Source organism: Pagrus major, chromosome 20, assembly GCF_040436345.1.
Source record: "Pagrus major chromosome 20, Pma_NU_1.0".
Classification (NCBI taxonomy): domain Eukaryota; kingdom Metazoa; phylum Chordata; class Actinopteri; order Spariformes; family Sparidae; genus Pagrus; species Pagrus major.
This window is the reverse complement of record NC_133234.1, coordinates 25522273-25535664: the sequence shown is the minus strand read 5'-3', so window position 1 is coordinate 25535664 and position 13392 is coordinate 25522273. Positions and strand designations below refer to the sequence as shown.

At 47.8% G+C, this 13392-nt stretch overlaps 2 protein-coding genes across 2 annotated transcripts; both read right to left on the bottom strand.

The window, feature by feature from the left end:
* Positions 1 to 973: 973 nt before the first annotated feature.
* LOC141015511 (nuclear factor 7, brain-like) lies at positions 974 to 3532 on the bottom strand. Its single transcript, XM_073489609.1, has 2 exons — positions 3467 to 3532; positions 974 to 3371 (listed from the first exon to the last, which is right to left on the bottom strand). The coding sequence occupies exon 2, from the start codon at positions 3352 to 3354 to the stop codon at positions 1966 to 1968; it is 1389 nt and encodes a 462-aa protein (XP_073345710.1). The 5' UTR covers positions 3355 to 3371; positions 3467 to 3532; the 3' UTR covers positions 974 to 1965.
* A 5814-nt stretch (positions 3533 to 9346) lies between these two features.
* LOC141015056 (E3 ubiquitin-protein ligase TRIM35-like) lies at positions 9347 to 12021 on the bottom strand. The gene is made up of 2 exons (XM_073488955.1): positions 11913 to 12021; positions 9347 to 11817 (listed from the first exon to the last, which is right to left on the bottom strand). The coding sequence occupies exon 2, from the start codon at positions 11806 to 11808 to the stop codon at positions 10432 to 10434; it is 1377 nt and encodes a 458-aa protein (XP_073345056.1). The 5' UTR covers positions 11809 to 11817; positions 11913 to 12021; the 3' UTR covers positions 9347 to 10431.
* Between the last annotated feature and the right edge of the window lie 1371 nt (positions 12022 to 13392).

The window sequence follows — 13392 nt, the reverse complement described above, 5'->3', positions numbered from 1 at the left end:
TATTATCTCATTTACTCACCAACGTTACGTCCTGAATGTTTGACGCTTAAATTATTTTTATTCTAACAACAATTTAATTACCTTGTTATCTCAGATTTTTTAATCACGTCTCAAAAACTAATCTCATTTTCATGACTTCATCATTGATTCATCATTTAACAGGATGTGCAGGGAAGTTTGGTCGTTTTTGAGCGGGAACACAGTTTGAATAAAAACAACTAAAATTCAATAAAAGTGGCCGTCACTCATTTTACCTGTTCAGATGCAGAGTGTGGAGGAGAACATCAGGCCTTCGCTCAGTCACATCAAAGTTGTAATTGCCAGAAAAAAGAAGAAAAAAACCAGTTCAATTTAAAACCATGTTCGTCTCCGGAGCAGCTCCATGTGTGAGAAAAGGTCATTTGTCATCGGGCTGAATCAGAAACCATCTCGTCGTCCTCGGTTTGACTCTGACTTGGATCCTTGTTGCGTCTCTCAACCTCAGAAACATCAACAAGTTGTCTAACAGATCATTCTGAGCTGTAAATGTGACCAGAGCTGATGTTTGCTGCCTCCTGCAGGCTGCACAACCCAGAGCTGCAGAAAGAAAACCTGCACAACTCATCACATCCAGGCAGCTTTCAAACATGTCTGGAGCTCACTGCCACTTCATTTATGTTTCTGTTGTCATTTCTTCTGTTGTCTTTATTCATTGTTTGCTTATTTTTCTTATTCTCTCATATTTATATTTGCATTTTTGACCTTTTCTGAAGGGAGAAACAGCAGAGAGAGATTCAGTTCTTCAGTCAGCAACATCACATGAAGCCAAACTGAGACGTCCACCTTAAATACAGAACGACTCGTCCTCTCACTGAACAGACGACTGACAGCAGAGTTCAACTGATGGAGACTGAAAACACACAGAATCACAATCATTGTGACTTTATTACATCAAAATGGGAATAAAGACACATTTACAGTATTTTCTATCATTTAATATATTTTATTTTATTACAAACATTTCATATGTGTCATAAAACTTTGATTTTATTGTTTGGAAACTTTATAATCTGGACTTGAATTTCAAATAAAGTTTTTGGATCTGAACAACGAAACATGCAGTTATTAATTGATTTGTTTATTTGTGCTCATCCTCACACACACACACACACACACACACACACATTGAAACAAAGGTCGACAACAGAAACACAAAGCAAACTGTCAAACAACCCAAAAACAAAACATAAAAAATGAACACACGTGTTTTGTGAATGATGAGACAGCAGGAGGAGCAGCTGCAGCTGAACAGGCTGAATTCTGTGATTTTTAATTTAAACAACATGTTGACGACATTTTTATGTTGACAAATCATTTTAGAAATAAAACATCTACAGAGCTCGTAGAACGGTGCAGAATAAAAGTCCCTCTTTTCCTTAAAAACATTATTATGATTGTGAATAAATGATTTTAAAATGTTTGTCAGGTCCAAATGAATTGTTCTGTTTATCTCTGTGTCAGAATTCTGGCAGTCGGTTCAGCTTCTAACGAGGTTTGTCAGCCAATAGTATCACACAGTTTGTATCACGTGGTGACTTTCTGTCATAGTTGCCAGTTTGTTGGGGAAAATATTAACGTTCAGGCAGCTAGTGCACAACCTGGCAACCACCTGAGGGGCAGATGATCGGATCAACAGCGGTGAAACTGCAACAGTTGCAACACAATATTGTTCGTCACCATCCAGCCGCCTCACTGTCTCCTCTTTCAGAACTTTCTCTGAGCCAAAACCAAGCCCCGTCCAATCCGGTGCAGCGCTGTGCACTCTGGGTGTTGTAGTCTTTCTACCTTTTGAGTAGAAGTGAACACCACAGCCCTTTGACTCTGTTTTCTCTGCTCATGTAGCATCAAGTTCAAAAATATTTGTCTTTCTCCTGCAGAGAGAGACAGTTTTATTTCAGGGTGTCTTTCCAGAGATGAGATACTTCTTCAACTGCTCTGTTCCACTGTCACACACACCTTCAGGGGGGATATCTTCAGTTTATCCAAAGTGCTCATGTATGGAAACATCCTCTCAGTGAAAGTGTGTCTGAAGGTGTGTAGGTGTGTGTTAGTATCAGGATCAGAGAACGACAGCTTTCCTCTGTTCCAGCCCAGATTCACTCTGATCCTCTGGAGCTTCTTCTGCACTACAAGAATAGTGTCTGGAGCTGATGGTGACCGCACCGAGTATTCACCTTCCCATAACATTATTCTCCATAATCCAGTCAGTATGAATCCCTTCCTCTGGACAGTCTCTGCTAACACACCCAGTGACCAGACTGTACTGTCTCCAACCTCGACGTCCCAGCTGTGAGTCCCTGAGTTAAAGCCCTCAGAGCCCAGGACAGAACAGGACTGATCAAACCTCTCTGGATTATCAGGAAGCTTCTGTTCATCTCCTCGTCTCACACTGATCAGATCTTCAGACAGGATGAGTTCTGGACGAGCAGTGTTTGGGTCCAGAACCACAGGAGTGTAGGAGACCATGTCCTTCATCTTGCTCCAGATGTTGAAGCTCAGGTTGCCCAGGTGTTTGGCCTGGTCTATCAGAGCTCCTGAGGGCAGCTGTGGATCCTCCAGCAGGGGGCGCTGCTGGACTCTGTCCACTGCAGCCTTGTAGTTGTGCAGGAATGAGACGTCTTCAGCTCTCAGCTCCTCCTCTGTGGCTCTGACTGTGTGTGAAAGAGCTGCTATCTCTCTGCTCAGAGCCTCCATCTTCTCCTTCATCATCTGACTCTTCTGCTCCTCTTCCTCCCTCAGTGCAGCCATCCTGGCCTCCTCTTCCTCTTCTAGAAACTGGTGAAGCTTCTTAAACTGCTGCTTAATCTGCCTCTCTGTGTGTCGGGCCTGGACCTTCATGTGTTCTGCTGTCTGATCAAACTTCACTTTAACTTCTTCATAAACCTTTAACTTCTCCTTTAAAGGCTCCAGAGTTTCCTGAAGTTTCTTCTTGTGTTGTCGTGCAGCTTCATCGATGGGTTTGAATCTGTGGTTAGTGTGTTGTTCTGAGTCTCTGCAGATGTGACACACCGGCTGCTGATGGTCCAGACAGAAGAGTTTGAGTTTCTTAGAGTGCAGACTGCAGAGATCCTCTGAAGCTCTCTGATCTCTCTCCTGTAAGAAGGTCTCACACAGGTTCTTTAACACCAGGTTACGAGGTGGACGTGCCTTTGAAGATCTTTTGTTACAAACTGGACACTCACGTGTTTGTTTCTCTGTCCACCAGCTCTGCAGACAGTCTTTACAGAAGCTGTGGCTACAGGACAGAACGACAGGCTCTCTGAAGACATCATGACACACCGGACAGCAGAGATCCTCCTCTAACCTGGAAGCCATTTTGTCTCTGAGTGATGCTGTGAACACAGCAGACAGTACAGTCAGTCACAGCTCCACTTCCTCCTTCACTTCACTGAAGTTTACTTTGAGTTCTGGTTCTAGTCGGACTCACCTTCAGTGTGTGGAGCGTCTGCAGTGTTGTAGTTTCCTCCTCCTCTCTCCTGTAGATGAACTCACTCGGAGGACATTGTTAGTTCAGTCTGAAGGTGAATCTGATCATCTGTTTGTGGTTCTGTACTAAAGAGAGAGACACACACACACACACACACACACACACACACACACTGTTTCCTGGTTTGTCTCAGGTGAGTCAGGTGAGGGCGAAGCTTTGTCAGACCTCTGCTGAATGCTGATTGGTTCACATGTGACTCAGGGGAGTGTTTCAGGCCAAAGCACTGATTCACTGCAGGAAATGTAGTCTGATACACTTGTTGTTGTTGTTGGAGGGGCTGTAGTCCATCAGAACCAGCGCCAGCACTGCCTGAACTGTAGTGTTCTCTATTATCTCATTTACTCACCAACGTTACGTCCTGAATGTTTGACGCTTAAATCATTTTTATTCTAACAACAATTTAATAACCTTGTTATCTCAGATTTTTTAATCACGTCTCAATAACTAATCTCATTTTCATGACTTCATCATTGATTCATCATTTAACAGGATGTGCAGGGAAGTTTGGTCGTTTTTGAGCGGGAACACAGTTTGAATAAAAACAATTAAAATTCAATAAAAGTGGCCTTCACTCATTTTATATGTTCAGATGCAGAGTGTGGAGGAGAACATCAGGCCTTCGCTCAGTCACATCAAAGTTGTAATTGCCAGAAAAAAACACAAAAACAAACAGTTAAATTTAAAACCATCTTCGTCTCCGGAGCAGCTCCATGTGTTAGAAAAGGTCGTTTGTCATGGGCTGAATCAGAAAACCATCTCGTCGTCCTTGGTTTGACTCTGACTTGGATCCTTGTTGCATCTCTCAACCTCAGAAACATCAACAAGTTGTCTAACAGATCATTCTGAGCTGTAAATGTAACCAGAGCTGATGTTTGCTGCCTCCTGCAGGCTGCACAACCCAGAGCTGCAGAAAGAAAACCTGCACAACTCATCACATCCAGGCAGCTTTCAAACATGTCTGGAGCTCACTGTCACTTCATTTATGTTTCTGTTGTCATTTCTTCTGTTGTCTTTATTCATTGTTTGCTTATTTTACATATTCTCTTATATTTATATTTGCATTTTTGACCTTTTCTGAAGGGAGAAACAGCAGAGAGAGATTCAGTTCTATTTCATCCCTACTGACCGCCAGAGGCGGTGCTTTAAGCACTGGATAACTCCGCCCGCGCTATCGCATGTCGAGTACGAATAATAATAATAATAAAACGACGGCTATATCTTCCGGTGTCAGCAGGCAATCGGCTCCTTCATTCTTCTCGCAACCGCACGTCGAGGTGTACGTAAGTAAAGCATGGCCATTTGAATGGCCCGGTACAATTGTTACTGGCGTGCTGCTGGCTCTGTGCAGTCTCGTCCCTCCCAACTTGGCTTTGTGTTTCAAAGAGTTGGCATTCTCGTCCTGGCGGCATCACACTTTGTTTTTCTTTTGGCTACCTCTCCACCTGGTTCCGGATGGAGCATGCCTGTGGCATTTGTATGGCGTCCCTGGAGCCTGAGGATGGCCATGACCGGTGTGTGTCCTGTCTTGGCGTGGATCACCTGCGGGAGGCCATCACCGATGAAGCCTGCATAAATTGTGGCATCATGCCAAGGTCAGTAAGGCTGGCCAGGCTGGCCCAAATGGATCCACTATCCTGCCTGCCTTCATTCCAGTCTGAGGGGGTGGATTCCTGTCGGGATGCCGCACAGAAGCGGTCTGCCACACGGGATGGGGATGGTGTGCCCACAGGAAAACGGAGGAGGAAGGCTGACAACCAGCTCTCCTCTAAGGTCGACCATCTGGCTGCTGATATGGAGAAAATGAAGACACTTCTCCTTAGCCTACACATAACACATACTGTGGTTGCGGCTACTCAGGGGTCACCACTGCCGGTGGACGATGCTATCTCCATTGCGGCTTCATCGAGCCAGTTTAATGATTCCCAGGTTGGGTTGACGACTCCAACTGCAGCGGGCTCCTCACATTCTTCAGCCTCGGATTCCCGGCGAAGGTCTGATGACTCCTCCATGGGGGCAATCATCCGGACTGCCCTGGCATGCCTGCAGCTTGACGCTCCGAGTCAGGGAAAGGCTCCTAGCACTTTCTACAGGCGCAACCCCCCACCGGCAAAGACTATGGTGCCGCACTCTCCTGATTTTTTGAAGGAGCTGCATTCCTGCTGGGGGGACACGTCAGCTCTCACCAGGCCGGGGCCGGATGAGCGAGCCTTAGCTGGCATGGAGGGTGCTGAGGCTGTTGGTCTTCTCCACATGCCAGCGGTGGAACCTGCAATTGCTGCCTTGATTGTATCTGCGGATGAGGCAATGAAGTCGGACCCCAGGTGCCCTTCTGCCCAGTGTAAGGTCACTGATGACTATGTCTGCAGAGCTTACAACACGGCAGCGCACATCGGCCGCCTTGAAAACACCCTCTCCCACTTCCTTTTGGCCCTCTCGGCTTCCCTGCAGGATGCTCAGGTGGATGACTCCATCCGTGACGTCTGCGATGCCTCACTGCAGACTTTTACCTGTCAGACGAGAGAATTGGGTCGACTTATGTCAACGCTTGTCCACAATCGTCGCCACGTTTGGCTGGCCCAGTCACCCCTGACGGAGGCGACTCGTAGGGTCCTTCGCCGCCAGTCAGCAGAACCTGGTGAGCTGTTTGGCTCTGCAGCTTTGGATGCATTGGATCGCACAGCCGAAGCTGATGAGACCAGGCGGCGGCTTGCGGGCCTTCACAAGAGAGCGCCTACTTCCAGCAGGCTGAGAGCTTTTCCATCTGCCCCTCCACGTCCTCCACAGCTGCCTCCCCAGAGTGGTAAGCGGTAGTCGCGACGGGATGCTAAGAAGCCGGCAGGCGACTTTCGCTTCACCGTGCGCCACTCACCACGTCGACCCCAGGCTTCCAAGCCCGACCGCCGTCCTTCTGGTTCCTTCAGGGGCCGGGGTCAGCAGCGCTAGGGCCACGGGGCCGGTCGTTGGCTGCTTTTCCCAGCAGCAGCTCAGTCACTGGGCTGCTGCTGTCCAGACCCCTCGGTAGTTTCCACCTTGACCCAGGGCTACGAACTGCAGTTCCGACACCGGCCCCCAGCCTTCGGCCGGGTGAAAATGACATCCATCGCCCACCCGGCCAAGGCCCAAACCTTAGCCCAGGAACTGTCCACCCTCCTGGACAAAGGTGCCATCGTACCGGTGGACCCCCTCCTTCATCCCGGGGGGTTCTATTCGACCTATTTTCTCGTCGGCAAGAAGGATGGTGGACTACGGCCCATCCTGGACCTGCGAGGCCTAAACAGGTACTTAAAAGTTCTGCCATTCCACATGCTGACTACAGCAGATGTTCAGCGTGGGGTCAGTCCCAACGAATGGTTCACGTCCATAGATTTGAAGGACGCGTACTTTCATGTCCCAATCGCTGCTCATCATCAGACCTTTCTGAGGTTTGCCTTCCAGGGCCACCATTACCAGTTCAGGGTGCTCCCCTTTGGACTCTCCCTGTCCCCAAGGGTGTTGCGGTAGCCTTGGCGCCTCTGCAGGCGGGGGGCATGAAGGTCCTGCCCTGTCTCGACAACTGGTTGGTGTGCGCGCATTCCCGAGCCCAGGTGATCCGGGAAACCAACCGTCTTCTGTTGCATGTGGCCCGACTGGGCCTCACTGTCAACATTGCAAAAAGTTGCCTGGTCCTCACTCAGCGGACTGCCTATTTGGGTCTGGTTCTGGACTCGGTAGCCATGACGGCCTATCTGTCAGAGAAACGTGTGGACGACATCCTCCGACTCCTTCCTTTCTTCGAGAGAGGCAGGCAGCTACCTTACATTCAGTTCCTGCAGCTCCTGGGCAAACTGACGGCTGCATCAACTGCCATACCTTCCAGCCTGTTGCTCCTGCACCCGCTCCAGATGTGGCTGAACAGCTTCCATCTTGACCCCAAGTTTCACAAGCACAAGCTGATCAGGGTGTCTCAGGTATGTGTCCGCGCCCCTGTCCACCTGGCTCTGCAACATTTTCTACCGCACCTGTAGGGGAAACATGTGCTGGTCCGGTCGGACAACAAGGCAGTGGTCTCCCAGATCAATCATCAGGGGGGCACCAAGTCGGCGCAACTGTGGCAGGTGTCCCAGTGCCTGCTGACATGGGCTGCTCCCCGTCTGTCGGGCTTGCGAGCGGTGTGGCTCCCGGGGGACCGGAATCAGGTGGCAGATTTCCTTTCCCGGCACAAGCCTCCGCCGGGGGAGTGGAGGCTACACCCAGAGGTTGTCGAGCTTATCTGGGGCGTTTTCGGCAGGGCAGAGGTGGATCTTTTTGCCTTGAGGGATTCAACTCACTGTCCCCTGTGGTTTTCCTGGATGGAGGAGGACAGTCCCCTGGGACAGGATGCCTTGGTGCACGAGTGGCCCAACGTGTTCCTGTACACCTTCCCATTGCTGCCTCTCATCCTCCTGACGCTGCAGCGGGTCCTTCATTGCGGCCACCGCCTCCTCCTGGTAACCCCGTTCTGGCCAGGGAGGCCCTGGTTTCCACTGCTGCGAAAGCTCTGCTGCGGCTCGCATGACCTGATAGACAATGCTACCGTAGGGTGGCAGCGGCTGGTGTCTGTATTTCTAAGGGGGGCATTGAGGCTGCGGCCCTCGGTGTCCCCTAGGGTTCCAGCGTGGGATCTCTCCCTGGTGCTGAAGGCCCTGTCTTCTTCACCCTTTGAACCTATCGCCCAGGCTGACCTCAAGTGGCTGTCGTTGAAGACAGCCTTTCTCCTGGCCATCACCTCAGCGAAACGGGTTGGGGAGTTGCATGCTCTGTCTGTCAGTGAGTCCTGCCTGCATTGGGGGCCTGATGGTTCAGGGGTGACCCTGTGGCCTAATGTTGCGTTTCTGCCAAAGACCCTGCCCCGTGGCCATGTCAACCGCCGTTTTCACCTGGCGCGGTTTGATCCCCCAGCGGCTGATGATGAGTTGCGTGCTTTGTGCCCTGTACGGGCCCTGGTTGCCTATATCAGTGCCACTGCACATGTGCGGCAGACGGAACAGTTGTTTGTTTGCTATGGGGGTCATAACAAGGGTTCTGCCCTCTCCAAAGAGCGCCTTTCTCATTGGATTGTGGACACCATCTCTTGTGCTTACAGGGTCAGTGGTCAAGCATTGCCGACGGGGGTCAGATGCCACTCAACACGGGGTGTCTCCACGTCCTGGGCTGCCCTGAGAGGCGTACCCCTGGATGACATCTGCGCTGCAGCCTCTTGGTCGTCGCCGGGTACTTTCCATCGGTTTTACTGGCTTAATGTTGCTGCTCCCCACCCGTTGGGCGTGGTCCTTTGCCCTGGGTCTTCAACCTCTCATCAGTAAGGTGGGTTGTGGGATTCTTCATGACACTGTTGGTATATGTCATCCAGAGCTTAAAGCACCGCCTCTGGCGGTCAGTAGGGACGAAATAAAACGAAAGTCACAGTTGTAACTGCGGTTCTATGAGTCCCTGATGACCGCCAGAGTGCTCTGTCACTCAGAATCCTTGCGCATTCGCGAGCAGATTTTGGGAGCCGATTGCCTGCTGACACCGGAAGATATAGCCTCCCGGGGGTCATGCAGGGGTCACAGGTGACGTTGTTGTTATTCGTACTCGACATGGGCTAGCGCGGGCGGAGTTATCCAGTGCTTAAAGCACCGCCTCTGGCGGTCAGTAGGGACGCATAGAACCGTAGTTACAACTGTAACTTTAGTTCTTCAGTCAGCAACATCACATGAAGCCAAACTGAGACGTCCACCTTAAATACAGAACGACTCGTCCTCTCACTGAACAGACGACTGACAGCAGAGTTCAACTGATGGAGACTGAAAACACACAGAATCACAATCATTGTGACTTTATTACATCAAAAGGGGAATAAAGATACATTTACAGTATTTTCCATCATTTAATATATTTTATTTTATTACAAACATTTCATATGAGTCATAAAACTTTGATTTTATTGTTTGGAAACTTTATAATCTGGACTAGAAATTGAAATAAAGTTTTTGGATCTGAACAACGAAACATGCAGTTATTAATTGATTTGTTTATTTGTGCACATCCTCACACACACACACACACACACACACACACACACACACACACACAGATTGAAACAAAGGTCGACAACAGAAACACAAAGCAAACTGTCAAACAAACCAAAAACAAAACATAAAAAATGAACATACGTGTTTTGTGAATGATGAGACAGCAGGAGGAGCAGCTGCAGCTGAACAGGCTGAATTCTGTGATTTTTAATTTAAACAACATGTTGACAACATTTTTATGTTGACAAATCATTTTAGAAATAAAACATCTACAGAGCTCGTAGAACGGTGCAGAATAAAAGTCCCTCTTTTCCTTAAAAACATTATTATGATTGTGAATAAATGATTTTAAAATGTTTGTCAGGTCCAAATGAATTGTTCTGTTTATCTCTGTGTCAGAATTCTGACAGTCGGTTCAGCTTCTAACGAGGTTTGTCAGCCAATAGTATCACACAGTTTGTATCACGTGGTGTCTGTGTGTCGTAGTTGCCAGTTTGTGGGGAAAAGATTAACGTTCAGGCAGCTAGTGCACAACCTGGCAACCACCTGAGGGGCAGATGATCGGATCAACAGCGGTGAAACTGCAACAGTTGCAACACAATATTGTTCGTCACCATCCAGCCGCCTCACTGTCTCCTCTTTCAGAACTTTCTCTGAGCCAAAACCAAGCCCCGTCCAATCCGGTGCAGCGCTGTGCACTCTGGGTGTTGTAGTCTTTCTACCTTTTGAGTAGAAGTGAACACCACAGCCCTTTGACTGTTTTCTCTGCTCATGTAGCATCAAATTCAAAAATATTTGTCTTTCTCCTGCAGAGAGAGACAGTTTTATTTCAGGGCGTCTTTCCAGAGATGAGATACTTCTTTAACTGCTCTGTTACACCGTCACACACACCTTCAGGGGGGATATCTTCAGTTTATGTGCAGTGCGAATGTATGGAAACATCCTCTCAGTGAAAGTGTGTGTGAAGGTGTGTAGGTGTGTGTTAGTATCAGGATCAGAGAACGACAGCTTTCCTCTGTTCCAGTCCAGATTCACTCTGATCCTCTGGAGCTTCTTCTGCACTACGAGAACAGTGGGTAGAGCTGATGGTGACCGCACTGAGTATTTACCATCGTATAACATTATTATCCAGAATACAGACTGTATGCGTCCCTTCCTCTGAGCAGACTCTGCTAACACACCCAGTCTCCAGACTGTACTGTCTCCAACCTCGATGTCCCAGCTGTGAGTCCCTGAGTTAAAGCCCTCAGAGCCCAGGACAGACCAGTTATAATCAAACCTCTCTGGATTATCAGGAAGCTGCTGCATCTTTACTCCTGTAACACTGCTCAGATCTTCAGACAGGATGAGTTTTGGATAAGCAGTGTTTGGGTCCAGAACCACAGGAGTGTAGGAGACCATGTCCTTCATCTTGTTCCAGATGTTGAAGCTCAGGTTGCCCAGGTGTTTGGCCTGGTCTATCAGAGCTCCTGAGGGCAGCTGTGGATCCTCCAGCAGGGGGCGCTGCTGGACTCTTTCCACTGCAGCCTTGTAGTTGTGCAGGAATGAGACGTCTTCAGCTCTCAGCTCCTCCTCTGTGGCTCTGACTGTGTGTGAAAGAGCTGCTATCTCTCTGCTCAGAGCCTCCATCTTCTCCTTCATCATCTGACTCTTCTGCTCCTCTTCCTCCCTCAGTGCAGCCATCCTGGCCTCCTCTTCCTCTTCTAGAAACTGGTGCAGCTTCTTAAACTGCTGCTTAATCTGCCTCTCTGTGTGTCGGGCCTGGACCTTCATGTGTTCTGCTGTCTGATCAAACTTCACTTTAACTCTTTCAAAAACCTTTAACTTCTTCTTTAAAGGCTCCAGAGTTTCCTGGAGTTTCTTCTTGTGTTGTTGTGCAGCTTCATCGATGGGTCTGAATCTGTGGTTGGTGTGTTGTTCTGAGTCTCTGCAGATGTGACACACCGGCTGCTGATGGTCCAGACAGAAGAGTTTGAGTTTCTCAGAGTGCCGACTGCAGAGATCCTCTGAAGTTCTCTGACCTCTCTCCTGTAAGAAGGTCTCACACAGGTTCTTTAACACCAGGTTTACAGGTGGACGTGCCTTTGAAGATCTTCTCTTACAAACTGGACACTCACGTGTTTGTTTCTCTGTCCACCAGCTCTGCAGACAGTCTTTACAGAAGCTGTGGCTACATGACAGAAGGACAGGCTCTCTGAAGACATCATGACACACCGGACAGCAGAGATCCTCCTCTAACCTGGAAGCCATGAAGTGACGCTGTGAACACAGCAGACAGTACAGTCAGTCACAGCTCCACTTCCTCCTTCACTTCACTGAAGTTTACTTTCAGTTCTGGTTCTGGTCGGACTCACCTTCAGTGTGTGGAGCGTCTGCAGTGTTGTAGTTTCCTCCTCCTCTCTCCTGTAGATGAACTCACTCAGAGGACGTTGTTAGTTCAGTCTGAAGGTGAATCTGATTGTCTGTTTGTGGATCTTTACTAAAGAGACACACACACACACACACACACACACACACACACACACTGACAAACTGTTTCCTGGTTTGTCTCAGGTGAGTCAGGTGAGGGCGGAGCTTTGTCAGACCTCTGCTGAATGCTGATTGGTTCACATGTGACTCAGGGGAGTGTTTCAGTCCAAAGTACTGATTCACTGCAGGAAATGTAGTCTGATACACTTGTTGTTGTTGTTGGAGGGGCTGTAGTCCATCAGAACCAGCGCCAGCACTGCCTGAACTGTAGTGTTCTCTATTATCTCATTTACTCACCAACGTTACGTCCTGAATGTTTGACGCCTAAATTATTTTTACTCTAACAACTATTTAATTACCTTGTTATCTCAGATTTTTTTTAATCACGTCTCAAAAACTAATCTCATTTTCATGACTTCATCATTGATTCATCATTTAACAGGATGTGCAGGGAAGTTTGGTCGTTTTTGAGCGGGAACACAGTTTGAATAAAAACAACTAAAATTCAATAAAAGTGGCCGTCACTCATTTTACATGTTCAGATGCAGAGTGTGGAGGAGAACATCAGGCCTTCGCTCAGTCACATCAAAGTTGTAATTGCCAGAAAAAAACACAAAAAAAACAGTTCAATTTAAAACCATGTTCGTCTCCGGAGCAGCTCCACGTGTTAGAAAAGGTCGTTTGTCGTCGGGCTGAATCAGAAACCATCTCGTCGTCCTCGGTTTGACTCTGACTTGGATCCTTGTTGCATCTCTCAACCTCAGAAACATCAACAAGTTGTCTAACAGATAATTCTGAGCTGTAAATGTGACCAGAGCTGATGTTTGCTGCCTCCTGCAGGCTGCACAACCCAGAGCTGCAGAAAGAAAACCTGCACAACTCATCACATCCAGGCAGCTTTCAAACATGTCTGGAGCTCACTGTCACTTCATTTATGTTTCTGTTGTCATTTCTTCTGTAGTCTTTATTCATTGTTTGCTTATTTTTCTTATCTCTCATATTTAAATTTGCATTTTTGACCTTTTCTGAAGGGAGAAACAGCAGAGAGAGATTCAGTTCTTCAGTCAGCAACATCACATGAAGCCAAACTGAGACGTCCACCTTAAATACAGAACGACTCGTCCTCTCACTGAACAGACGACTGACAGTAGAGTTCAACTGATGGAGACTGAAAACACACAGAATCACAATCATTGTGACTTTATTACATCAAAAGGGGAATAAAGACACATTTACAGTATTTTCCATCATTTAATATATTTTATTTTATTACAAACATTTCATATGTGTCATAAAACTTTGATTTTATTGTTTGGAAACTTTATAATCTGGACTTGAATTTGAAATGAAGTTTTTGGATCTGAA